The 27,381-nt window shown below is 36.8% G+C and overlaps 1 protein-coding gene across 1 annotated transcript in view; it reads left to right on the forward strand.

The window, feature by feature from the left end:
- The window catches only part of CMPK1 (cytidine/uridine monophosphate kinase 1), a 36,650-nt gene extending 11,766 nt beyond the window's left edge, over nucleotides 1-24,884 (forward strand). The window contains exons 2-6 of the mRNA XM_004740361.3: nucleotides 15,316-15,462; nucleotides 19,793-19,945; nucleotides 21,242-21,318; nucleotides 21,554-21,650; nucleotides 22,586-24,884. Of these exons, the coding sequence (XP_004740418.1) occupies nucleotides 15,316-15,462; nucleotides 19,793-19,945; nucleotides 21,242-21,318; nucleotides 21,554-21,650; nucleotides 22,586-22,627 (516 nt within the window). The 3' untranslated portion in view covers nucleotides 22,628-24,884. The remainder of the gene's footprint in view (nucleotides 1-15,315; nucleotides 15,463-19,792; nucleotides 19,946-21,241; nucleotides 21,319-21,553; nucleotides 21,651-22,585) is intronic.
- Nucleotides 24,885-27,381: the final 2,497 nt, after the last annotated feature.

The raw sequence follows: 27,381 nt of genomic DNA on the forward strand, positions 1-27,381 counted from the left end.
GTCAGACGTTGGTTTGAATCTCAGTCTACCACCTGCAGCTGTATTCGCCAACTTTTCTGATTCTGTATCTTCATTTGTAAAGTGATGATAATGCCAACCTCACTGAGTTGTTAGGAAGATGAAATGAGGTGATGCTTCTACAATGTTCAGCACAATACACGATGCTGAGCGTGTAGATGGTAACATTTATTATTTTAGAAGAGATCTGTAGGAAAGAGATAAAGTAATTTAGGTAAAAGTAGTTGTGGGAAGCATTATTGTCATTGTTTGCTATAATACAGAGAGTGATTGCTCACACTGATCAGTTTATAAATTTCAAGAAAATCTGGTACAGTATTTTAGAGTCTACGGAATATGAAAGATCTTTGTGCTTAGAGAAAATATTTGGAGTTAGCTTACATTTGAAAATCCTAGAAAGGTGGGACTCCTGGGTGGCTCAGTCAGTTAAGCGTCTGCCTTTGGTCAGGTCTTGATCCCAGAGTCCTGGGATCAGTCCCATGTGAGATAGATGATGTGCAAGAAGCAGGGAACCTGCTTCTCTCTTTACTTGCCCCCCTCCCCACACAACTTGTGCTCTCTCTCTTTCTCTCTGACAAATAAGTAAAACCTTTAAAAAAAACCTAGAAAGGGTGAGTGGATTTAAGGAAGTTTATAGGATAAATGCTATTTATATTCAAAATAGATTATTAGATGCCAAATGGAGCTAATGACCTGATGATGTCATAAGCTAGTACTGTATGTATATCTTAACTGTCCTGTTATTAAAGATGCACATACTTCTTATTTTGATTACTTTTTTACTATGCAAGTAGTATAGACACCTTATACAAAATTTAGAAAATACAGATACATAGAAATAAGAATATAGGGGTTCCTGGGAGGCTCAGTCAGTTCTGCCTTTGGCTTCAGTCATGATCAAAGGTCTTGGGATCAAGCCCCAAATCAGTTCCCCACTCAGCGAGCAGTCTGCTTTTCCCTCTCCCTCTATTCCTCCTCCTGCTCATGCTTTCTACTCCTTTCTGAAATAAATAAATAAAATGGTTAAAAAAAAAGTATAAAAATTACCAGTGTTCTTACCATCCAGAGAAAGCTACCACCAATCACTATTTTGGGGCATATTCTTCCAGACATTTTTTTTAGTAGGTTCAGGCTATCTGGAAACCTGCTTTTTCACTTATAATATTGTAAACATATTACCATGTTAATAAATATACTTTTATAATATAATCTATATAACAATATACCATATAGATGAGATAAATTATATATTTAACGTATTCTGTTTTGGAAATTTTGTTGTTTGTAATTTTTCCGAAATTATATATATTTTTAAACATTTTATTTATTTATTTCGGAAAGAGAGAGGAGGGAGAGCATGAAAGCATGAGCAGGGGGAGGGGCAGAGGGAGGAGCAGACTCTCCTTTGAGCAGGGAACCCAATGCCCGACTTGATTCCAGGACCCCAGGATCATGACCCAAGCTGAAGGCAGATGCTTAACTGGTTGAGCCACCCAGGTTCCCCTGTGTTCTTTTTTTAAAAAAAATAACTTCATTGAGGGGCACCTGGGTGGCTCAGTGTGTTAAAAAGCCTCTGCCTTTGGCTCAGGTCATGATCTCGGGGTCCTGAGAGCATCAGGCTCTCTGCTCGGTGGGGAGCCTCGTCATCCCCCCCCCCCGCCCCGCCTGTCTGACTACTTGTGATCTCTGTCAAATAAATAAATAAAATCTTAAAAAAAATAAAAAAATAACTTCATTGAGATAGAATTTACAACCAAATAATTCATCCATTTGAAGTGTATGTAACTCAGTGGTTTTGGTATATTGTTTATTTTTTTTAAATGTGGTAAAATATAACCAAGATTTCTTATTTTAACCATTTTAAATGTACAGTTGAGCAATATTAATCCCTTTCACCACTTTGTACAGCTGTCACCACTTTTCTAAAACTCTTTGATGCACAAACAGAAACTGATATACCCGTAAGTCCCCATTCCTCTCTTTTCTCAGTCCCTGTTAACTTCTGATCTCCTTTCTCTCTTTATGAATTTGCCTATCTTGGGTCCTTCATAGAAATGGAATCCCAGTATTTGTCTTGCTGTGTCTGGCTTATTTCACTTAGAGTACTGTTTTCAAGGTACACATTAGCATGTGTCAGAACTTTCTTTTTATGACTGACTAATGTTTCATAGTATGTACATAGTATATTTTCTTTATCCATTTATCTGTTGTGGGACAGGGCTGCTTCCACCTTTTGGCTATTGTGAATAATGCTGCAATGAACTTTGGCATGCAAGCATCTGTTTGAGTCTATTTTGAATTCTTTTGGGTAAATAGCTAGGAATGTAATTGCTGGGTCATAGATGAGTTCTTTAACTTGTTGAGGAGCTGCCAAACTGTTTTCCACAGTAGCTATTAAAATTTTACATTCCCATCAGCAGTGTAGGAGGGTTCTAGTTTCTTTACATCCTTATCAACACCTAATTAATTTTGGTTTGTTTAATTATAACCATCCTAGTAGTGTGAAGTGGTATCTCATTGTGGTTTTGATCTATATTTCCCTAATGACTAGCATAAGCATCTTTCTTGGACTTGTCAGTCATTTGTATATCTTTGGAGAAATGTCTATTCAAGTCCTGACCCATTTATTAATTTAGTTGTCTTTTTGTTGTTGAGTTATAGGAGTTCTTTATTCTAGATATTAAACCTTTGTCAGATAGATGATGTGCAAACATTTTATATTTAACCTTTTGAGCAACTGCTTGACTTTCAAAGTGGCTGCATCATTTTACATTCCTACCTACTGGGTATAAGGGTTCCAGTTTCTTGATGTACTGGCCCACACTTCTTTTTTTTTTTTTTTTTTTTTTAATAGTTTTCCAGTGGGTGTGAAGTGGTATCATACTGTGGTTTTGTTTTGCATTTCCCTAGTGATTAATGATTTTGAGCAGCTATCTCATACTTACCAGGCATTTGTATATCTGCTTTGGAGAAATGTCTATTTGGATCTCTTGTCCCTTTTTTCATCTTTTTCCAGAATATTGCATTTTAAAAATTATTCATTTTTTGAATTGGGTTATCATTTTATTATTAAGTAATAAAGTTGCTTACATATCTTAGATATAAGTCCCTTACCCAGATAGATATATGATTTGCAAATATTTTCTCCCATCCTGTGGATTGTCTTTTCATTTTCTTGGTAGTATCCTTGGAAGCACAGTAATTCTTAATTTTGATGAGGTGTTATATCTTGCCCATTAGAACATATGGTATGCTTTCTATTGCCTATGATTTATAAATTAAAAGACTGATAAGTGGGATGCCTGGGTGGCTCAGGCGTTAAGCGTCTGCCTTTGGCTCAGGTTATAATCCCAGGATCCTGGGATTGAGCCCCTCATCAGGCTCCCTGCTTGGCGGGAAGCCTTCTTTTCCCTCTCTCTCTGTGTGTGTTCCCTCTCTTGCTGTGTCTCTCTGTCAAATAAATAAATAAAATCTTAAAAAAAAAGACTGATAAATAAGTTTAAAACTAAAAAAGAGGACAGTTGGTAAGTATGTCTTATGCTTGGGACTGAGAGCAGGGGGTAGTGTTGGATGGAAAGGAAGAGTGGGAGTAACAGATTCTTAACTACTTTCTTGACTGATTCTAGGGCGTAACTGAGTCCAAGTTAAGTCGGATTAGTGAGGTGGGCGAGAGAAGTTGCCCATTTTGCAGGTGGTCTCCAGCATTATTTCTGTTGTGTAGTCATGGCAGGAAAAAAAATTTGCTGTAAAACTTCCCAGATGTTTACCACTTTTTCCATTATAGGAAGAAATTAGACCCTAATCAAGAACTGGGAGTCCCTTATATTCTGTTCTACATTATAAAAATGGGCACAGTCATCTGTGGCCAACATCGAATTCCAGGCCCGGCTAGGATTTGATAGCTATGCCATTAAAAATGTGTATTCTTAGGGGTGCCTGGGTGGCTCAGTTGGTTAAGCAACTGCCTTTGCCTCAGGTGATGATCCTGGAGTCTCAGAATCAAGTCCCGCATGGGGCTTCCAGCTCAGAGGGATGTCTGCTTCTCCCTGACTTCTCCCCTCTCATGCTCTCTCTCTCTCTTTCAAATAAATAAATAAAATCTTTTCTTTAAAAAAGTGTATTCTTAGACTGACTTTGATTGATGTTGATGCACAATGTTACATTAGTTTCAGGTGTACATAGTGATTCAACATCTCTATAGATTATGATGTAGTTATCACAAGTGTAGTCACTATACAATGTTATTACAATATTATTGATTATATTCCCTATACTGTATCTTCTATTCCCATAACTTATCCATTCCATAACTAGAAGCCTGTGTCTCCCACTTCCCTTCACCTGTTTTGCCCAACCCCCTTATATTTGGCAACCATAAGTTTAGTCTCTGTATTTGTAGATTTGATTTTGCTTTTCGTTTATTCATTTTTTTTGTCGACTTTTAGATTGAGCAAAATGTAATGAAACTAAACTTTATACTCCCAAATTGTAAAAACAGGTACTATCTTTCGAAGCCAAATAAATAATAGCTTTGGGATTCCTGGGTGGTTCAGTCGGTTAAGTGTCTGCCTTCGGCTCAGGTCATGATGGAGTCCCACATTGGCCTCCTTGGTCCACGGGGAGCCTGCTTCTCCTTCTTCCTGCTGCTCTCCCTGCTTGTGTGGTCTCTCTCTCTGGCACATAAATAAATAAAATCTTTGAAAAAAAATAACAATTTTGCTCACACTTTCTTCTGTTAGCACAGGTTGGTGGACTAAAATGAAGATGATTCTTTGTTAAAGTTAAGCAAGATTAATTATGTCTAAAAAATCAGTTGAGAGGGGTTGCTTAGCACAATAAAGTTCTGAAAGTGCTGCAAGGGGTTATTCTGGAGACTAGAAGTAGTATGAGTATATTGCCTTTGCCATGAAGGTGTCATTTCCAGAAAAAACTTGCTTATAATTTTGGACTCTAGTGCCTGGAGTAGGACTTCATTGAAATATGTTTCCTTTTAAACCTTTGCTGCTGTGCCTTTTGGATTCTCTCAACTGAGTGTTGTCTCTAAATTTCCATCTGTTTCTAGGCTATAAAACTGAACTGTTTTCTGTCTTCTTCTATAACTCTTGACTTCATGCCCATGTAGTATGTTTTTGTGTTGCTATATTATGCTTTTGTTTCTCTTTTGTTTCAGGAATGGATCACTTTACAGAGAAATTTTTGTTCAAACACTTGAATTGATTTTTGTTCTATACTCTATAATAATTTAGTTTTAAATTTTAAAAAGTTTTTGATCGAGTAGTGTTCCCCTTTTTTCTTGAAATTACATGTTTTTTTTAAATAGGGATTTTATACTTCATGTGAGACTATTTTGAGTTTCATTTTGCTGTTTTCTTAGGAATATATATATGTATACTTTTTAAAAGATTTTTATTTCTAAGTAATCTGTACACCCATATATATACATATATATGTATTTATATACACATATATATATGTGTGTGTGTATATGTGTATATATATATATACACTCTTTTTTTTTTTTAAAGATTTTTATTTCTGAGTAATCTATATACCCATTGTAGGGCTTGAACTTAAAACCCTGAGATCAGGAGTTGCATGCTGCACTGACTGAATCAGCTAGACACCCCAAGGATTTTATATTAATAAAACACTTAAATCATTAATTTTTCTTTGTGGTGTTTGCCATTTAGAGATGTGTGGATAGTATATACGCTTTATGTAAAAGCATATATGTTTAATTAAATTTTTTAATTAATTAAAATTTTAAAAAGCATATATGTATACATTTATATTATAAAAGATTTAAACATTTTGAGAATACATAAAGTAAAAATGAAAGTTCTTCTTAATCAATCTCAGAGTACTCCTTATGTAATCACTTAAAATTTTTTGTGTGTGTGTTTCTGGTCCTTTCTTTTTTTCTTTTTCTTTCTTTCTTTTTTTTTTTTAATGTAGGCTCCACTTCCAACCTGGGGCTTTGACTCATGGCCCTGAGATCAAGAGTAGCCTGTTCTATGGACTGAGCCAGCCACACACCCCTCTGGTCCATTTTTTGATGTACCTTATATTCAGATATAATGCGTGCACACCTGTGTGCACACATGTTGTCTATTGTTTTATGACTTGCGTTTTTTTGCTTAGCAGTTTATCTTGGATAGCTTTCCATATAGTTAGCTCTACTTCATTCATAATACACAGAGTGGATCTATTTAACCTCTTGTATGTTGGTAAATGTTTTGATTTTGTTTACTTTGCACATTCATGTATAGAATGTCTTTTTTTTTTTCTTTTTGAGATTTTGTTTGTTTGTTTGACAGCACAAACGGGAAGCAGCAGGCAGAGGGAAGGGAGAAGCAGGCTCCCTGCTAAGCAAGGAGCCTGACGTGGACCCTGTCCCAGGCCCTGGGACCATGACCTAAGCAGAAGGCAGATGCTTAACTGGTTGAGCCACCCAGGCGCCCCTCTACAGAATGTCTTTGTGTGCATGTGCAACTATTTCAGTAGCACAGCTCCTAGAGACGGAAGTACAGAGCCAGAGGGCGTGTGAACTTAAATTCTGGTAGATTCTGCTACATTGCCCTCTAAAAAGGCTGAAACAGTTCACACTCCCATGAAGTATGAGGATGCTAGTTTTTCCCCACCCCTACCTCTATTCTTGCCAGATAGAGCAGTCTTTTTATTTTAGCCAATCTGATGGGTGGAAAATGGAATCACATTGTTTTAATTTGCATTTTCATGATTACCAGTGAATTGAGCATCTGTTCTTTTCTGTGAATTGTTTATTCTTTTCCTTTGCCCATTTCTCTATTGAGGTTTTTTATTTATTTGTTAGTACAATCTCTTTATGTACAGTATGTATTACCCCTTTCACCTTTGTATGGTGAAAACATTTTTTTCCAGGCTCTTGCTTGTTATTTGATTATATTTATGCTCTCTTTCTCTGTTCCAAAGCTTTTATTATTTATGTGGTCAAACATAAATCTTAGCTGACTTGGTTCTTGTTTTAGAATGCCTTTTTTGTATCTCAAGATTATTTTTCTTTAGTACTGTCATAGGGTTTTTTTTTTGCTTGTGTTTTAGTTTTGCAGGAAGATGATTTAAGATTCAGGAATCTGATTTAATTTTTTCCCAGATGGGTAGCTAGTTGCACAAGTATCGTTTATTAAATAGTTAATCTTTTCCTCCTTGATTTCTATTTCATTTAAGTTGGTTTTTTTTTTTAGATTTTATTTATTTGAGAGAGAGTGAAAGAGAGCACAAGTGGGGGTTAGGCAAAAGGAGAAGGAGAAGCAGACTTATTGTTGATCAGGGAGCCCAACATGGGGCTCCATCTCAGGGCTTTGAGATCATGACCTGAGCAGAAGGCAGATGCTTAACTGACTGAACTATGCAGGTGCCCCTTCATTTAAGTTTTTTTAACCTTTTTTTTTTTTTTTTAAGTACTCTCTGTGCCCAATGTGGGGCTCAAACTCAGGACCCTGAGATCAAGAGTTGTGTGCTTTACTGACTGAGCCAGCCAGACACTCCCCTTATTGGTTTTTAGATAATAAATCTATCTTTTTTTTTTTAAGATTTTTTTTTATTTATTTGAGAGACAAAACAGGAGAGTAGGGTGAGGGGTAGAGGAAGAAGCAGACTCTCTGCTGAGTGGGGAGTCTGGGTCTGGATCCCCAGAACTCTGGGATCACTACCTGAGCTGAAGACAGCTGCTTAACTAACTGAACCACCCAGGCGCCCCAAGTCTATCATTTATTGAATTCCCACTGACACTTGGGTCTGTTTTGGGACTGTTGAGTTTCATTGTTCTCTTTGCCTATTTTTATACTAGTGTCATACTGTTTTAATTACTGTAGTTTTATAATATTTTATGCTACCTGGTAAGACAAGTTCCCACTTGTAGTTGTTAAGATTATTTTCAGGTTTGGCTAGTCTCCTCACATTTATGGTCTGATGAACCTGAGAATCAGTTCAATCTGTTGAATTAAAAAAATTAATTCCAGTTGACTTTCCATTGAGATTGCAATAAATTAATATTTTAATTTGTGGAATTTTATTTATTTATTTATTTATTTAAAGATTTTATTTATGTATTTGTTAGAGAGAGGGAGAGAGGAAGTTCACAAACTGGGGAAGTGGCAGACAGTGAGAGAAGCAGGCTTCTGACTCTACAAGGAGCCGGATCTAGCGATCTATCGCAGCAACCATGACCTGAGCCAAAGGTAGCCACTTAACCAACTGAGCTACCCAGGCATCCCTGTTTGTGGAATTTTAAAATATTTACAGTATTGGATCTTTCTGTTCAGGAACACAGAAGCACAGAATGCCTTCTTTTTACCTTTTTTTTTTTTTTAAATATTTTGTTTTATTTATTTATTTATAAAATAAATGGGCAGAGGCAGACAGAGAGAGAGGAAGGGAAGCAGGCTCCCTGCTGAGCAGAGAGCCCGATGCAGGGCTCGATTCCAGGACCCTGAGATCATGACCTGAGCCAAAGGCAGAGGCTTTAACCCACTGAGCCACCCAAGCACCCCTCTTCTGTACATTTGTATTGCTGTTGAGCTTGTTTGGTAGTTATTTTCCTTAATTGGTAGTAATTGTAGTTTAGCCACTGATTATTGTGGACTTTGCTCCAGGAGTAACCTGAATGTGTTTGTGTAACTTTTTCCTGATGTGAATGCTCTCATAGTAGGTCTTAAATCTAGCAGTGTAGACCATGTATTTAGCAGTATGTTCTTAAGAAGATGCCTCGAGTTGTAATAATAACAATACTTGGCTGTAGCTGATGGTGTAGTATAGATATTATTTCTGATAGTATCGATACTAATTGTGTTTTAGAAATGAAGAAGCTGAGATCTAAGAAAGGTTACATAATCTTCCATTGTTACACAAGGCTGTGACAGAGTTTAGTCTTAAAACTAATCCCTTAACTTTCAGTTCAGTGTTCTGAGGATATGACGTCGTGCAAAGTTCTTATGTGCTTGTGGTTCTTGATGAATTTTTTGTTTCTCTAAGTGGATTTCTCCATTAGTTTGATAGTTTTGCAGATGCTGAAATGCTATGTTTGTATGTATTATTGAATTCAGAGTTTGGTGTCCGTTGCACATTTTACTCAAGAGTGGATTTATAAATCCAAATAAATTGTACCCCTTAAGGAGAACCTAAGCTGTTAAAATATTATTTTGTCATGAGGCTTTTTACAGATTGCATTCTCAAGTAGTTATATCTCTTAGGGTGGCTTTATTGCTTTTGATATTACATAGGTAATGATATTCTGATTTTAATGTTACTTAGTTTCTTTTTTAAATAATAGATACAATTAGGCCTGCTTAATATTTTAAAAACCTCTCTTCTCTAATGTGAAATAGAAACAAGGGCTTCATCTGAGTGGTTTGATATATGTCCCCCAAGTGTTCTCACAGGAAATGACTTAACTGAACTTGAAGCTCTTAGGCCACCTGCAACAATATTTGGGTGGTAGTGATATGAGTGTTTTAGCTTGTAGACCCTACAGTGACTGTATGAATTGATCATTCAATTAACAAGATCAGAGAGTGTTTTCTAAGACTAGCAAGACCTCTGTGCCTGTCCGTTAGCATTGGAAGTTTTCAAATTATTGCTTCTGAGCTCCTGGAATCCCAGGAGGTTTCTGGGCCTGGTCTTGTCTTTTGACCATTTTCCATCTCCTTCTAATGTAGGGGATACAGATTGATTAAGAAATGGGTGAGATGAATTAAAAGAAAAACACTGAAAATGACCAACTGGAATGAAATTGGAGTGTGAAAATTCCAATTCTTGGTTGCTATAGGGGCCATTTGATATACCGTCAGTTATCTGAGAGCCTTTTACAAGCTGTTAGAGGGATACGCAGGCTTACACAGATGGGGAAACAGTGTTGGGTGACTTCTAATGTACCTTGGCTTTAAGATTTATTTATTGTTCTGTCTGTCTTCTTGCCACCACCTGTGCTTCCCCAAGCAGAAGGTGCTCGTAAAGACTGAATTCCTTAGGAAGAGTTGTGCAAGTATGACAAATTACCTTATTAGTTAGTATTAGGGCTCCGGTCACTTTATAAATACAGGTCACTACTACATCCTATATTAGCTTCCTTGAATCAGCATATATGACCTGGCACCTCATAGAAATTCAATAAATATTTATGGATTTAAAGTAAGTTCCAAGTACTGCCTGAATTAAGGTTTCTTATATGGAGGGGAAAACATTGAGGAAAATGAATAGTGCTATAATTGTATGCAGTTGAATGGATTATATCCCTCCTATTTTCAGAATATAAGCCTTTAAAATATCACTCTTTAATTAGAAAAAGAAGTATGCTTCATGTTAATTTAAAATCTGTCTGCTACAGCTTTTTGCTTGAGAAAAGATTTAGCTCAGTTTATAACTTCCATAGTTTATAGTTAATATGTAGATTTGCAATTAAATAGGCATGTGAAATGCAATGCATATATTTGGAAATACAGTGAGGGCACACTAAAAATGAGATTGGAAATCTGCTAGCAACTTAATTCAACTATTACGCTCAGCTTTTCTCACACTGGATAGACTTTTTTTTTTAAATCCCCTTTTAATGCTAACTTTTCTTTAATGGTGATTATAGGAAAGACCCTTCTTCAAACACTCTGTGGGTGAAACCGGAAGGAACTTGAAATGAATGACCAGTTGTAAGCATCTTGGCACTGTGTTGGTTTTTATATTCAAAGTAATGTAAGTTCCCCAAGACTGGCAGATTCTGTTCTTGGAATGTCCTTATCAGACATCTCATTTAGAGTAAATGGAAAAAGTTCTATTGAAAATACCTTTGAAATGAATGATAGACTTACATAAAATGTTATTGGGAGGCTGTAGGCTCTAAAGCTGTTGTTTGCAACAAGCAGCAGACTGTTGAATCTGGATGGCTCTGGATAGTCCTTGCAGCATTTCTGGGTGTTCTGCTGAAGGTACATTGTTGATAGTACATAACCAAAACTTAGATTTTAAGGTTCACTAATCTTCTAGGGAATGCAAAATAAACTTAGTCTTAAATGCTTCATAGATGTGTCCACTATTTAAAGGACACCCAGTAATTTTAACGTGCATAGTTGTATTAAAAATATATTTATGTCTAATATATCTGCTATATGCCGTTTCTTGTGAGGCTCGGAAGCGGTCCCATGGTGCTTTCTAATTGCCACACCAACTGGAGGAGGGGTCTGGCCATCTGGATCTCTTCTTGCCTCCAAGGACTTGCCATTTATGCATCATTTTTATCTTTTCTTTTTTTTTTTTAAGAATTTATTTATTTATTTGAGAGAGATTGACAATGAGTAGGAGAGGAGTGTGAGGTGGGGGGTAGGTCGGGGAGGCAGAGCTAGAGGGAAAAAGCAGGCCCCCTGTGGGGCTCCATCCTAGAGCCCTGAGATCATGACTTCACCTGAAGGCAGATGCTTAATCGACTAAGCCAACCCAGGCACCCCACATTAGTTATACCTTGAGCTCTTTTTTATTGCTGTGGTTTTGTTTTTTATTGTTTTTATTGTTTTTGCCCACATAGAACCACGTTCCCTAAATTAAGAAAGAAGGAAAGATGATTGCTAAGAGGTGAAAGAAGTCCATCAAGATGATTAAAGATTCGATATTGTAAAATTTCAACATTCACCTAAGAAAATAAAGTGCCATTCTGTCTTTATTGAGAACATGGTGCTTCTTTTTTCTCCCTCCAAATCTTAGTATGTGGTTTATAAGAATTTATTGAGTTGTTTTTTCAGTTTCTTAAAGGAGAAAATGAAAGTAAAAAGTTTAGACCGTTACTCTAAATGAATTGAGTTTATACATTTGTCACTAGAAAACTATTTTTAGTTGAATAGTAGCTTGTAATTGTATTTATCCTAGTTTGTAGTGTTTATAACCTACTGTGGTTTTGAATGATGTTCTTAAGACTGTAGTTAGTGACCCACTAGATTTTAATTGCTAGGAAATTTCAGAGAATGTGAAAAAGTTTCGGTGAAACCAGGGAAATAGCCATTTTTGCTTTCCTCAAAATTGGCATCAGTAACTACGTAATGACAACAGAATGCTTTAAAAACATGCTCCTTGAAGTCTAGCTGTTACTAAAATACCCTAATAGCTAGTGTGTGATAGTTGCTTTTTTGTTATAGAAACTCTGTGGTAAGAGGAAAGCTTCAGCAAAATCTTTGAGAAAAATATAGTATAAAAAAGCAGTAAATAGAGGATTTTAAAAAATGGAATGCGGATGAGAAATAGGAAGACACATGTATGGATTTCTGTTATATTTACTTAAATTTCTTGTTTCCTTAGACACTGCATATAAGGTTGTTTTCTCTCTCTTTGACAAACTGTGAGTAATTATTTTTAAAAATACCATTTGTATACCTCTACAGTTTACAACTAGTTTCTCTTTTAAAAAAGTGATAGGCCAAAACCCACTTTAATGCAACATAAAGCTTGCAAATTTGAGCACTCCAGTGTCAGGAAACCAACACATATGTACTAATTTCCAAATTACTATCTGGGCTTCTAAATGTATGTTGTTTATGCAGCAGAGGTAGTTCGTACAGAGCAGTCTGTGTGGTTGGTGTTTCACTAAGCATTTGTCATTGTTTAGTACTGTTTGTCTCTGCATTTATTCAATATTACCATATGCTATAATCTCCAGACCAGATGAGAACATCCAGCAAGCATAGACTTTCAAGCAGGAAACAAAGTAAGCTGTAGGAAATGGAGCTGCTATAAAATTTTATGGACACTAGTTGCAAAATGCTTTTAGAAAATTTTAATAGTGGGAAAGTGGGTCACGCCTCATTTTTTATAGTCTTTTCTACACCCATCTTTCAGAAGTTTCCTTATGCTTGGTGATCAAAGTAGCATTTTAAAATGGTGTCGTGTGGAAATAATTTAAGAATAACAGTTTAAATAATTAAGCATTTTGTATTTTCATTTTCTGCAAACAATGGGAGGTTTTTTTTTAAAGCCTATTAAAAAACTAAATACACTTTTGGTTATTTTAATGGAAGGGGGTGTATAACTAAGAGACATGAGTGACACTGCAGTTTTGTTTATTCTCATCCAACTTTATGCCCAATTTTAGTCAGCAAGTAAACTGTTTAGAGTTTGTTTTCCTTTGCTGACTACCTTACCTAGCTTACTTTAGTCAGTGAGAACAAGTTTAGCCAACAATGTTTAGAAATAGAAAAAGGGTAAGAAGGTATGGCTTCTGCAGTCCAAAAAAAGAAGACTCACCATAATCTGGGTAATTGGAGTTTTTATGAACTGTGCAACTGGAACTTTCTTCTTTAAAAGGGGGGTGGGAATGTGGGCTTCTTCAGATCTTAATGTTGAAATTAAAGATAAATTTAAGATATTAAATTTTTATTGTACACTTAACTATGGATGAGATAAAAGCCCATTTAGGGAGCCTTAAGAATTTGGGGTAAGATGATTATAGTAACTGAAAATTGAACATGTTCTGAGTGCCCTGATACTTGAGAGTAAAAACTTTTTTCTAAAACATTAAGTGTTCTTTTTTTATTTACTTATTTATTTAAAAAACACTTTTTTTAAAGATTTTGAGAGAGAGAGTAAGATCAAGCAAGTAGGGGGAGGGACAAAGGGAGAGAGACAAGCAGACTCTGCGCTGAGCATGGAACCCAGTTTGGGGCTCAGTCTCATGACCCTGAGGTTGTAACCGGAGCTGAAATCAAGAATTGTCGACTGAACTGACTGAGCCACCCAGGCGCCCCTAAAATGTTTTAAAAATAGATTTTATAGTTCTTTTTATTTAAAACAGGGAATGTGTATGTTCATGTGGTGGAAGAAGCTCTTCATTATTCAGAATTGTTTCCTAGATCTGCATTGTTTTTTCATTCCAGTCATGAGGAAGTGGCAGAACAACACTGTACATCTTCTATGACTTAGTTCGACTGTTACTCTATACCCTGACCTAATGCATCATTTATAAGTCCTACATAATAATGATCATCACAATCATAATTAATACTATTCTGACCTTTCATAGACTATTCGTATCTGTTATTTCACTTCCATCTCTTGATTGGTCTTCCCATAAAAGCCATTAAAGTGAGTACGTATGCAGATCTGTGTGTGTATATGTATATGGGTGTGTGTGTGTGTATATATATATATATATAATTTAAAATGGCATATAATACATATAATATAAAAATGCTTCTAGATTATTTAAGATAAGTATCTTCATAATGGCAAGGAGGTAATTGATGACTTTTATCTCATACTATGAGTCAGGCTCTTTGGTAGGCAGTTTATATGCGTTATCTCACTTAGTCATCACCATTAACTTATAAAATAGGTATCTGTATTCCCATTTCGACCTCTAGTTGCAACTAGAGAAGGAGGAGATGGACTTTTAAGAATGGTCAGGAATGTACTGGTCTAGGTAGAAAGACAGTGATATTTGAAGTCACTGCTTGATTATGTGACCACCCTCCACAGTGGTCAGGAAAGTTAATTTTGTGGAGGAGGTAGGACTTGTGCTATTTACCAAGAACAGACCCGAAGAACAGGGGTAGTGTAAATGCTGATGAGTTCAGTTTAGATGTGTTGAATTTAAGGAAGGGAAGCATTTTATAGTTATAGAAGGTGGGTACAGCCAACAGTGGTGAATTTTTTTTTTTTTTTTTTGCCTTGAATTTGTTTTTTTTGCCTTTGAATTTGGTTTTCTTAGGCATTTCTTGGGCATTTTTTTTTCCCTTGGGCATTATTAATGGCAATTAAACTTTGATTGTGTTTCTGAAGGATTACAGTGAAATGTTAATGGCTTGAATAGTTACATAAATTTCAGGATGATTTCTTGGTGTGTGAACATTATAGCTACCATGCCCTATGAGGTTAAGAAGTTTTTAAAGCAAACTTGAGTGTATGAAATCTCTTAAAATTTATTTATTATTTGTTTAATATACAATCAAAGCTTATTGTAGAAAAGTTAGACTATAGAAATTAACATGAAGGAAAAAAATTGGTAGTCCTACCACTGGGTTGAATTTATTTATTTATTTATTTTTGAGAAAGAGAGAGAGAGAATGAGCGTGCAAGTGTGAGCTTTTGTGCACGAATGCAAGCTAGGGGAGGAGCAGAGGGGGAGGGACAAGCAGACTCTACACCGAGAGCAGAGCTAGACATGAGGCCCAATCCGAAATCATGACCTGAGCTGAAATCAAGAGTTGGATGCTCAACATACTGGGCCATCCAGGTGCCCCTGTGTTGAAAGTATTCTGATTTTTTTTTCCTGTGTGTTGTTTCTTTCAGAAATATGGTTATACACACCTTTCTGCAGGAGAACTTCTTCGTGATGAAAGGAAGAACCCAGATTCACAGTATGGTGAACTCATTGAAAAGTACATTAAAGATGGAAAGATTGTGCCAGTTGAGATAACCATCAGTTTGTTAAAGAGGGTAAGGAGTGTGAATGCCAACCTGTTTAAACCAGCAATGAAATAAGAAGCTAAATCTGCCTTTCCTTTGAGTAATGAAAAAAAAATGAGAGTACTAAGTATCTTGCTTGTGGTGGGTGGTCATGCTGTTTTGAGAATGGTAGTATTGGACATTCTGCTGTCCCCTGGAAAGAAATTGGACAGTAGCAAACGTTCTCTACCTTGATCTAGGATCAGCTAGCTTAGCTTCACATCCATATGTGTGTCCTTGATCCTTCCCCAACATGCAGACGGTGTCTCACTTCCATTTCTATTTTCTCTTCCTTTTTTCCTTCCCCTCCTCTTCTTCCTTTCCCCCTCCTTGCCCTTTTCTGTTTTCTTTTCTTTTTTAAAAAATTTTATTTATTTATTTGTCAGACAGATCACAAGTAGGCAGAGAGGCAGGCAGAGAGAGAGGAGGAAGCAGGCTCCCTGCTGAGCAGAGAGCCCAATGTAGGGCTCGACCCCAGGACCCTGAGATCATGACCTGAGCCCAAAGCAGAGGCTTAGCCCACTGAACCACCCAGGGGCGCCGCCTTTTCTGTTTTCTTGTAAGCCTTCTTTCTTCCCTCCCCCCTTTCCGTCCTTCCTTCCCTTTATTCCTTTTTCCCATGGACATCCCATTGTTGCTGTTTTTCTCCATTTTAATGTTTCCTTTTGTGGTGAATGTATTACCATCTTCAGTATGAAATACAGAGATTAACAGCTATCAAAATATGTCCCATCTTAAAAGCAGGTGTCTTGCATTTATGTGATATCTCTCCACTATAGATTCCCAAGACAAGTTGTTAACAGGTATTTTCACATATAAGAAATGGTGAAAGAGAAATGCAAGAGTGAGAATAGCAAGAAATAGTTGAAACCCAGTGGAAGAGAGATATATGAGCACCTGGATGGAACCACAGAAACTTGAGGAGGAGGAGGAGTGGCTCATTTACACACTTTCTTACCTTTTGTTTCAGAGATTGGAGTAACCTGCTTCTATTCCGTAATATATCTTCTCTCCCTGTTCTCTAGATTTGATGCCCTTTCTCCACTTTATCACTAAACACTGTGAAAGTGGTCTACATTTTTCACTTTTTCACTTCCTACTCTTCAACCCTGTCATCAGGTTCTGCTTCCATCTTCACTGAAACTGTTCTTGCTGTTGTTACCAGTGATCTTCCTTATAAAATCTAGAGGATATTTTTAGTCATTTTTCTTATAGCACGTAACTCCATTCATTGTCTTTTCGAAACTTTTGTTCTCTATGACACCATTTTTCTTGATTCTTTCCTGCTTCAACAGCTGTTGTTTTTTACGTCTCCTTGCAAGTTTCCTAAATGATGATGTTCTCCGGGTTTTATTCATGGTTCTCCTCTCCTTTTATGTATTTACTGCTGGATGCTTTTAGCCATCCCCAAGGCTTTCATTATACTAACAAATGCTACAATCTATAGCTCTAGCACACATTTTTTTTTCTGAACTCCAGACCTACATTTCTAGTTATTAGATACCCATCTGAATATTTGACAAGTATCTCAGGGAGTCAGTGTATCATCTAAAATGTGATCGCCCTTTATCTCCTGTTCTAGTTAATGGTTCTACAATCTGTGCCAGAGATGTGGGGCCATCCTGTATTTTCCACCTCTTTCGTCACTTTCCCAAATCAGTGAGTGGATCTTCTAGTTTTCTTCCTCTTAACCCTCTTTGACTTAGTCTTTTTTCTCTATTACCACTGTCACCTTAGTTCAGATCCTCTTTGCCTTTTCTGGACCATCACTAGAGCCTCCTCATGAGTCTTTTTGCCTTTAATCCATGCTTGGCCCCTTTTAATCTACCCTTCACAGTGCAGTCAGGTTGATTTATTTGTTTGTTTGTTTGTTTGTTTGTTTTGAGAAGGGGCGAGGGGTTAGAGAACCTCAAGCAGGCTCCACACCCAGCGGGGAGACATGTGGAGCCAATCACAGAGCCCATCACGGGGCTTGATTTCACAAACCTGAGATCATGATGAGCTGAAATCAAGAGTCAACCCTCAACAGACTGAGCCACCCAGGCACCCCAGTCAAGGTGATTTTTTCCCAGAAGGTGACATAAGCATATTCTGCTTAAAATTCCTTAGTGGTCCTCTGTTGCTTCCAGAATAAAAACCAGTTTCTTAGTGTGGCATAATAAGCTCTTCATTAATCTTGCCCCTACTGACTTTCTAGTCCTATCTCCCAGCACTCTGTACATGTGTCCTAATATTCAGCTGCCTCAGCTTACTTCAGATTCATCAAAGCTATTATGCTTTTTCATTTCTGAGCCTTTATATATTCAGTCTGGAGTACCTTGATCCATGTCTGCTTGCCACTTCATTATTTAGGACTCCTCTCCACTGCCACCTCTCGTAAAGCTCTCTCTCAGGCTGTTTTCCTGGTAGTTGGTGCTTTGTTTTTTCATACGTCCCCATAGAACTTAGCACATTTCTTTACACATACTTGTTACCTGCTGAACCGTGAGCCCCCCAAGAGCCATGTGGCTTTCCATGTTCCTTGGTAATAGACCTTGAGTAACTGTATGTTGCATGAGTAGAATATTGATGCACCTTAATCTTTCTCTGCCATAATTGAGGTAGAAATGCTATAGCAGAGCCCAAAAACATTCTATGAAAGTTTTGTATTATTGGAGAACATTGGAGAAACAAATGCTGGGACAAAGCCAACCCTCAGATGAAAGAATAAGAGGGCCAGACAACCCGTGTTCTTCTTGAGGAACAAGGAGGTTGAGCACTGAGGGGACTGGATGTTGGTTAGCTTTGGAATGGGGGCTTCTCCAGAGCTGGTCAGAGTCGTGCATCAGTGCTTACCCCCATGGTGGCTGGCAGTAGTGAGGATTTGGAGACTACATTTCTGCATCTCCTGTTCCTATATTTCAACATTCTGGCCTCAAACTTTGGGGAAGATCGTGAAGTGTGCTGCTCTTCCTGTCTTCCTTGACTGAATTCTTAACTCTACTACCTGTGTTATGGGGTAGCTAGTGGCATTTAAAGTTTAATTAGCTTCAGTCAAAAATTTATTATCTTTTTGCTAGCAGTCTCTTTATATTTGTCCAAAGCTTTGTGCAGCTGGATTTGAATTATCGCAGAGAATCTGAATGCCTGCAGAAGGAGCATACTTTTTCCTACAGCAAAATGACTTGGGAGTGGGGAGGGGAAGGCAAGATAGGGCCTCTAGTGGCTGGAGCAAAGGTACTGGTTATTGCTTATTTTGTTTTCTTTTTGCTATTCATAACTTTGTGAATGTATATGTGAAAGTAATAAATGCTTACTGTAGAAAATTTAGAAACTTCAGAAAAAAGATTGTATGTGTGTATGCGTGTAAATTGGGAAGGGATACTTGCTTGCCTGTAACTCCAAGTTACTACATTGGATCATTTCCTTTAAGTCTTTTTTTTTTTTTTTCCTATGCACCCTCCACTCTTTACTAATGATTTAAGGAATAATAATAACAAAAGAAACACTTCTATTTCTACCACCCTGCTTAAATAATTGCATTTTGTTGGAGGGGAGAAGGGTGGGGGATGGGGTAACTTGGTGATAGACATTAAGGAGGGCCTGTGATATGATGAGCCTGGGTGTTACATAATACAGATGAATCACTGAGTTCTACTTCTGAAACTAATAATACACTGTATGTTAGTTAATTGAAATTTAAGCAAAAAAAACAAAATCTGGAAAAAAGGACTTCTCTACCCTTTCACCACATTTTTCAACTAATCTTTTGGCTGACAATTTAAAATTAATAGAATTCTGTACTCTTTATATTTTAATTTCTTCTGTGTTGTCAGCATTTTGTAGTCATTTATTAATATCTACCTTAGGAGCTTTTTTTTTTTTTTTTTTTACATTTCTGCTTATGGTTCATTGTTTCAAATATCGCCTCAAATAGACACCACTCCTGAGTCAAACCTTTTCTTTTCTTTTTTTTTTTAAGATTTTATTTATTTATTTGACAGAGAGAGAGGAAACACAAGCAGGGGGAGCAGAAGAGGGAGAAGCAGGCTTCCCTCTGAGCAGAGAGCCCCATGTGGGACTCAATCCCAGGACCCTAGGATCATGACCTGAGCTGAAGGAAGACACTTAATGAATGACTGAGCCACCCAGGCTCCCCCAAAACTTTTCTTATACCTTCACCCCCAAAAAACTCATAAAACTAGTCACTCCTTCACTTAGGCTACTTTTGTACCTAGTATATACTTTTATTAAACATGTTAACACTGGAAAAAAAAAAAAGAAAGAAAGAAATTACATTTAGTTGATGTCCTCTTGAACCTGAATCTTCCTTTTCTTTTAGGAAATGGATCACACAATGGCTGCCAATGCTCAGAAGAATAAATTCTTGATTGATGGGTTTCCAAGAAATCAGGACAACCTTCAAGGTTGGAACAAGACCATGGATGGGAAGGCAGATGTGTCTTTTGTTCTGTTTTTTGACTGTAATAATGAGGTAATTAAGATCTTCATCTGCTCACATGGGCTTTCACTAACTGATGGTCAGCTATTAGGGAAAAACAAAGTGACTTTTTACTTATCTTTGGCATTTTATATGGGCAGCAGTTTTACTTCGAACTGGTAAATGGATGAATGGAACAGTACTGTCTTGCTGTTGGAGTACTAAAAACTGTTCGGTATCAGCAACGTTGTGGATCTAAAATTTGCTTGATTTTCAAGATAACAAGTATTTGCTTTGTTTTGAAATAAGAATTGACTTCTACAATAATGTTAGGTAATGAGGCTGTGCTGTTTCCTCTTAGGTATGTGCTCTTTTCAGAGTATTGCCTTAGGATGTTAGGAAAAGACTTTTGGGGGAGTTGGGAAAACTTTTTATTTTAAAGAAACATCTAGGATAGCTTGATTTGAAAAGGAAAAAAGATAGCTTGATTTTTATCTTCTAAGAGTGAAATGATCTTAAAAAAAGCAAGAAAGCATTCTTTTTCTTCCTGGTACTTCTAGTAACATATCCAGACATACCTTTGAATAGCTAAATGAATTTCTCAGGATCATTTAATTAGGAGGCCTGACTGTTTGACAGCTGTAATATAACTTCATTAAGTTAATGCCAACAGCCTGAAAGAATACGAACCTAAATTACTGCCTTGAAGGAAGTTGGCTATTCTTGGGCTGAATTGCAAATGTGCCTCTGGTGGAGAGACTTGCTGCAGCCTTTGAGTTGTTTTAAAAATCTAAGTCTCTTTTTCCAACCCCCAAAAATATGTTTTCACTTATTCTTCAAAGTTAACTTTAGAATGTTCACCACAGCTTTATAACTAAGGAATGTTTATTCACGATTAACAAGGGATACTTTATTCAAATGCAAATTTGTTGATTCTTAAATATTTGGATATTTATGGAATTATCAAAAAGTAAGCAAAATGGAACAAAGTTTGAGGCATGTAATTCATACCTAATAAGTTAATAATATATCCTCGATGGAAGCACACACATACAGATCTTCTTTTTATTGCGGTTTAAAAAAAAGTGCACGGGAAAAACTGAGTCATGAATGAATTCTTATTATGCTCTGTACTTATTTAACCTAGTTTATATAAATTGAACCACATGTTTAAATTTAAAAGGACTTTGCCTGTTGATTAATGAATTAGACAAATTAGTTTTAATGTAGGGTTTTTTTTTGTAATCTCTTCAAACTTTGTTCTCTTTTCAGGTTAAAAGAATGGCAAATGTGAAAGGCAAATTTGGATTTTTTTTTTTTGTAATGACTTTTTATTATTTTTCTTTTTAGATCTGTATTGAACGATGCCTTGAGAGGGGAAAGAGTAGTGGTAGAAGTGATGACAACAGAGAGAGCTTGGAGAAGAGGTACTTTGCAGATTTTATACATCTCCACCTTAGGCTAAGTTTGGAACTTGAGGCACAGATTAAATACCTACCTCAGTTTGCCCAGGGAAAGAAAATGCCATGCTTAAATATGTAAAATGTCTGGTATAAAAAGAGAGTTGGTTGGGTCAGATCTGGGTTGTGCTCTGAGCAATCCTATCACATGGGGAAGAATGGGAGGATATGTAGAACCTTGTATTATTTGCTGCTTTTGCAGAATTCAGACCTATCTTCAGTCAACAAAGCCAATTATTGACTTATACGAAGAAATGGGGAAAGTCAAGAAGATAGATGCCTCTAAGTCTGTTGATGAAGTGAGTATCCCTAGCTTGCCTTAAAAGAAAAATGTGTAAAAATGAGTAAAAATGTGATTTAGCAGGCAAAGGGGTATGTAGGCAGGAGAAAAAGAGATATGACAGATTAGTTTGCTTTTCAAGACCCTGGAGACTAAATGAAAAATGAGATTTTTTTTCCCCTCCTTTTTGAATAGCATCTAAAATAGATTTTACAACTGTAGACTTGTTCTTCACAAGAAGTGGATAGTTTATTAATTCCAAACCTCTTTTCTCAAGCACTGGAAAATTGGCATTTTGAGAACTGTGATTTGGACCACGTTCATTTTTTAAAATCTCTAATGTGAATAGCGAGTCCTCTTAGTTCAAGGGCCCCAGGCTGCTTCCATCTCTTCATCACAGAGCACAGAGCTCCAGGGGCACAGGGCTTCCAGACCCAGCCCTTCTCTCCTCTAAAAATCCGTGATCTCTCAGTGCCCAGCAGCTCTTTTTAGTGTCTTAATCCAGCTCCTCTTGCCCTGATTCCTACCCGGAGTCTTCCTTTCTGGACTTTCCTTGTTTATCACATGGTTCTGTTTTTTTTGTTTTTTTTGTTTTTTTTATCCATTACTCCTTCCCAAGAGGTGAGTTGATACATCAGGGAACTTAGTGCTTTAGAACCAGAACTAGAAAAATAAGCCACAGCAGTTTACATTTTATCAAATAATTGCTATTGATCAAGAAATTTGTCCTGAAAATACTAATAAAATTGAATGCACTTTTTCACAATTTTGTACATATTTATGATATTACTTACTACTGTCTAAAGTAAAATAGATGAAACCAAGGAATTACAATATTTTTTAAATGATACATCTTGAAAATTAATAAAAAATTGACTTTTTAATAGGAACTTAGCCATATAGTGTTTTAATAATACCTTCTTTTAAAATTACTATTATTTTTGTCCTTTGCAGGTTTTTGATGAAGTTGTGAAGATTTTTGACAAAGAAGGCTAACTCTAAACCTGAAGGCATCCTTGAAATCATGCTTGAATATTGCTTTGATAGCTGCTATTACAACCCCTTTTTAAGGCAATTTTAATCTTTCATAATTACATCTCAATTAATGGCTGGAAAGTATAGAGTAAGACAAATTAAATTTTTTATCTTAGATTTTTTTGGTTATAGGAGTAGACAGTGAATTCGGGTCTAACTTCATCTTAGCTATGGTGCTCACAAAACAAAGAAGGATATCAGCTTAGTTCTTTGTTTTTACTCAGAAAGCATATCCCTTTTATAGTTTGTGCCTTCTGTGAGCAAAACTTTTTAGTATGTCTGTATATCCCTTTAATAATTACAACATGTTAGGATTAGGGATTCCCCATTTCCTTGTTTTCTTGCAAGTTTTAAATTTCCAACCTGTTAAAGTGAATTTGTGGACCAAATTCCAGAGGAACTTCTTGTATAGTCAGTTCTTGCAAAATGTGTTTGGTAAATTCATGAAATGAATTCCTGGAAGTGTTTTAGTATATAACAAATAACTGACCATTTCCTATAGAAAGGTAAGAAAATAGGCTTTGTTTTATTACAACTTATACAAAGTTGTGTGACAGGGCATCTTCTTTGCTTCCAGGGATTGGGATGGGGTCACTGGGGGTTCAGAGCCTGGCAGATTTGTCAGCTTTATTCTGACATAAATCTGAGGGTAGGGGGCAAGGATCACATCTAATGACCTGTGTTCCTGTGCTCTATTATAGAGTGTTATTAATGATTTAAATTGATCTTAACAAAATTCCTAGCAGTGGAACCTTGAAATGCATGTACGGGGTTTATGGTAAATGATTTGGTTAGCGTTTTGGTAACACTTCATTCAAAGTGTTTTTGTTTGATTTTTAGACTAAATGTAGGGTTGGTATGTAGTAAAAACATCTAATGGTTAATTTCCCATTTGTGTTTTATTTTCTTGAATACTTTTTTTTTTAGTTATTTGTTTAAGGAGATTAAAAATCATTGCACTTTGGTCAGAAAAATAATAAATATATCTTATAAATGTTTGATTTCTTTCCTGGCTACTTTCATTTAGTATATTGTTTGTTGGCATCATGTTGAAGCATTGAAAGGTACAAAATTTTAAAAAAAAAAAAAAGGCTATAGAGTCTAAAGGAATTTTCCCTTAAATCCATTCTTCCTTTAAAAAAAAATCTCTGAGAAATTTGTTTTCTCCTTATCTTTTTCTGCCATTACTAATGCAGAGTAAATTCCGAGGTTCTTAATGTGAGATTTATTAAAATGTTTCTTACTTTTAGCATTTATGCTATTTGGTGTACAGGGTTAAATCAGGTAGGGAATTTTGTCTTTGTGTAATTGGGTTTTACGTTTAAAGTCATTAGGAATAGGAGCACCTGGCTGGCTAAGTGGTACAGCATGTAGTTCTTGACTTCATGGTTGTGAATTTAAGCCACACATTGAACTGGAGTTTACTTAAAAAAAGAAGAAGAAGAAGTATAAAGTCATCAGGAATAGTGAGTGCAATTTATGGATGTTCTTACATTATAATAGGTTCATTTATTTCTGTGTGTTTTATGAGACTCACTTATTAATGATACATTTTTCAACAGACTTAACCATTAAGAAACAAAGTATCTGTAAGTACTGTAACATATTAGCCATGAAAATTTGTATTGAGATTATCTTGGTTTCTTAGAAGATATTGTAATGAATTCTTATCTAGTGATTTAGTCCAGCCAGTACAGAGGAACGTCACGTGGTTTAATCAAACAACTGCAATATGAAGCAAGAGTAAAGACTAAGGTTTTTAATTCCTACTCCAATAAGTGAAAAAAATCATCCGATGGGGAAATCTAAATATTTATATCGATACTGGGAAAGCAAATTCAAGGTTTTTAAGAAGACTGCTGAGACTAGGTGCTTTGCTTCCTTTTATCAAACATCCTTCTGTGGCATTTGAGAACAGAAACCAAGAAACAATAGTTACAAAGTTATGAACCTTTGCTTATTGTTTGCTTTTGAGTAGAAAAACATGTTGGCAATGTTGAGTTTAGGATTTGACTGTGATACATCTGACTTCATTAGTTTGGTCATTCTGTTTGTTAAAGATACAGTAACCAAGAAGTTTTTGACTTCCTTGAAGGACCCCAGTGGAAGCCTTGCTTTTTTTTTTTTTTTAATTAATTAGTCTTATTTCCATTCATTGATGTTGGATGTGTGTATGACTTAATTGGTAAATAATCCCAATAAATTTTGTGCTATGGCCTTTGCTGTTTCAGATTTCTCTTCTCTCAAGCATATTGAAAGACCGAGAAGTATCATATATTTAACATGTGGGTTTAAGGCAAAAGCAGGGTTCAGGATCCAGGAGAATTTTCTGCACTGTGTATTGTGTTTGAACATCTTGAATTAAGTAGAAAGCATGACTTTATCCCATTCCTTTAAGAAGTAATTTGGATTGAGGCACAAGTATGGCGTATTTTATTACCTACCTACAGCATCGAGAGAGGGAGAATGGCAGCTAGCAATATCTCAGGATGCAGGGTTTTGGGGGCTTGTGGCTTTGTCATGTAATTTGAGTGATTGCCTGACACTCCAGTGGTCTCTGGAGATAATAGTGGCTGAAGGTATTGGCCAGAGCAGGTCAGCATTTTTGCCCTAGAGGTTTTGTCCTTCATCTTCAAACACATACTAATTGTACTAGCCATGGTGCTGCAAATATATTCTGTGCCTTCCAAGAGTTTTCCACCTAAAACTAACATCCTGATATGGGCATACCTTCAGATGTCTTCTGTTGGCTAAAAATCACTATTATATAGCTTATTTCCCTTCTCCCAAGCCTACCTGCATGTTTCAGCTAAATTAAGTGCGCCTTAATTCTAAGGATTTTTTTTTCTAATGAAAGCAAGGAAGCTCATTTATTGTGTACCAAGGAAAAAAGGTAAAAATGGTCCTAATCACCTATCCCTTTATTTCCTCACCCCTGACTCCCGTATTCTTGGATCCAGGTATGCTTTCCTTTGAATGGGTGGGATTATTGTGACTGTGGTATGTGTGTTCGGTCTCAGTTACATTTTGCAGGTCACCAACTTTCCTGTCTTGGGGAGGGCTAAGGACAAAGTTGAATTTCTGGCTATCACCCTTTACCTTTGGTCAGCTATGCCAGCTACACCAGGGCTTGGATTTGTATGGGGCCCCTGCTGTCCCTGCTTATGAGAGCAGAACCTGTTTTTCTTGAGTCCCTCTTTTTTAAAGAGGCTTTTCTTTCATGATTTTGTCCTCCTAAGACTGAGGCATAAGAGAAGAGGGTTTAATTATTTTCTCCTATTTAGGGGGAGACAAGGGTCATAAATCAACATTTCTCTAAGGGAGGTTCTTTCAGCCACAGGAAATTGTTTTTTATTTACGATACATTTTGAAGTAACTTCATGCAGCTTCCTAACATTGGCCTTTGATGCCCTAACCGACCAGAGGGAAAGCACCTGCACATCTGCAGAGGCAGGTTACCACATCTCAACCCTAACGGTAGATAATCCAAACCTTTAAAAAGTGTCTTCCACACGGTGGAATCGAGCAGTTAAGCAGCATTCTGCATAGTTAGCAGATGCGTTCTCTTGGGTTGAATAACGACATTTTAAAAAAGAAAGTAAAATTCAAAAAACATGTCTGTGAGCTTTGGGAACATTCAAATCCTACCCTTCAGGAGGCTTCCTGGAAGAAATATATTCTCAGTAGCTGCTTCTATGAAATTCAAGGGGGGGAAATTGATAACAGTGGACTCAAGATGGCCTTCAAGAAAACCCCTGAATTGGCTGAGATTCCTTGCCAGTTTGCAAATGCTTGCAACCATCTGAGGACTCTAGGTGGAGCTGGCCATCTCACAACCGCCTGGCTCCCAAGGGCTTCCAGAACCAGAGGGAAAAGACCCCGAATTAGTTCAGCAGTTAGTATTTAAAAGCACAAAGCTGTTGTGCATGGCTCACTATAGGTTGTTCATTAGTTTTATAGGGAAGGTTTTTCACGAGTGGCTCCAAAGCAGCTGCCAGAATCTGGCCAGAGTATCTGTGATTGAGACAAGACTGCATCAAACGGACCCTGAGATCATGACATGAGCCGAAGGCAGTGGCTTAACCCACTGAGCCACCCAGGCGCCTCAGGATTTTTTTTTTTTTTTTTTAAAGAGAGGAAGAGTGGGGCTGAGGGGCAGAGAGAGAGAATCTTAAGCAGAGTCATGGAACCTGATGTGGGGCTCAATCTCACAGCCCTGGGACCCTGACCTAAGCCAAAATGAAGAGTCAGAGGCTTAACCAGTTGAGCCACCCAGGTGCCCCTCCTTAGGATTCCATTTTCATTCCTCCAGGGGACCAGATGCTGAGAATCATAAAGCATTGGGAATGGGAGAGGAAATTAATCTTTCACTTCATAGCCTCCCTCTACTTGTAGCACACAACTATGAGAAGACTTAAAGTGTAACTGACTGTCTTGGAAGGAAAACCAGGAGAGAGAGACTGGGATCAGAAAACAATGTATTGGTGAAAATCTCACCACCCATGCATAGTTCAGTCTAGTTGATTGATTTTTGACTTATTGTACTGTATTGTATTGTATTACTGTTCCTCTGCTATGACTTAAAAATTTTTTTGCTTTATGAAGAAGACTTTTTTTTAAAGATTTTATGTATTTATTTGACAGAGTGAGACATAACAAGTAGGCAGAGAGGCAGCGAAAGAGGGGGAAGCAGGCTCCCTGCTGAGCAGAGAGCC

This window comes from Mustela putorius, unplaced genomic scaffold (genome assembly GCF_011764305.1).
Source record: "Mustela putorius furo isolate JIRA1106 unplaced genomic scaffold, ASM1176430v1.1 tig00003853_pilon_pilon_pilon, whole genome shotgun sequence".
NCBI classification, from domain to species: domain Eukaryota; kingdom Metazoa; phylum Chordata; class Mammalia; order Carnivora; family Mustelidae; genus Mustela; species Mustela putorius.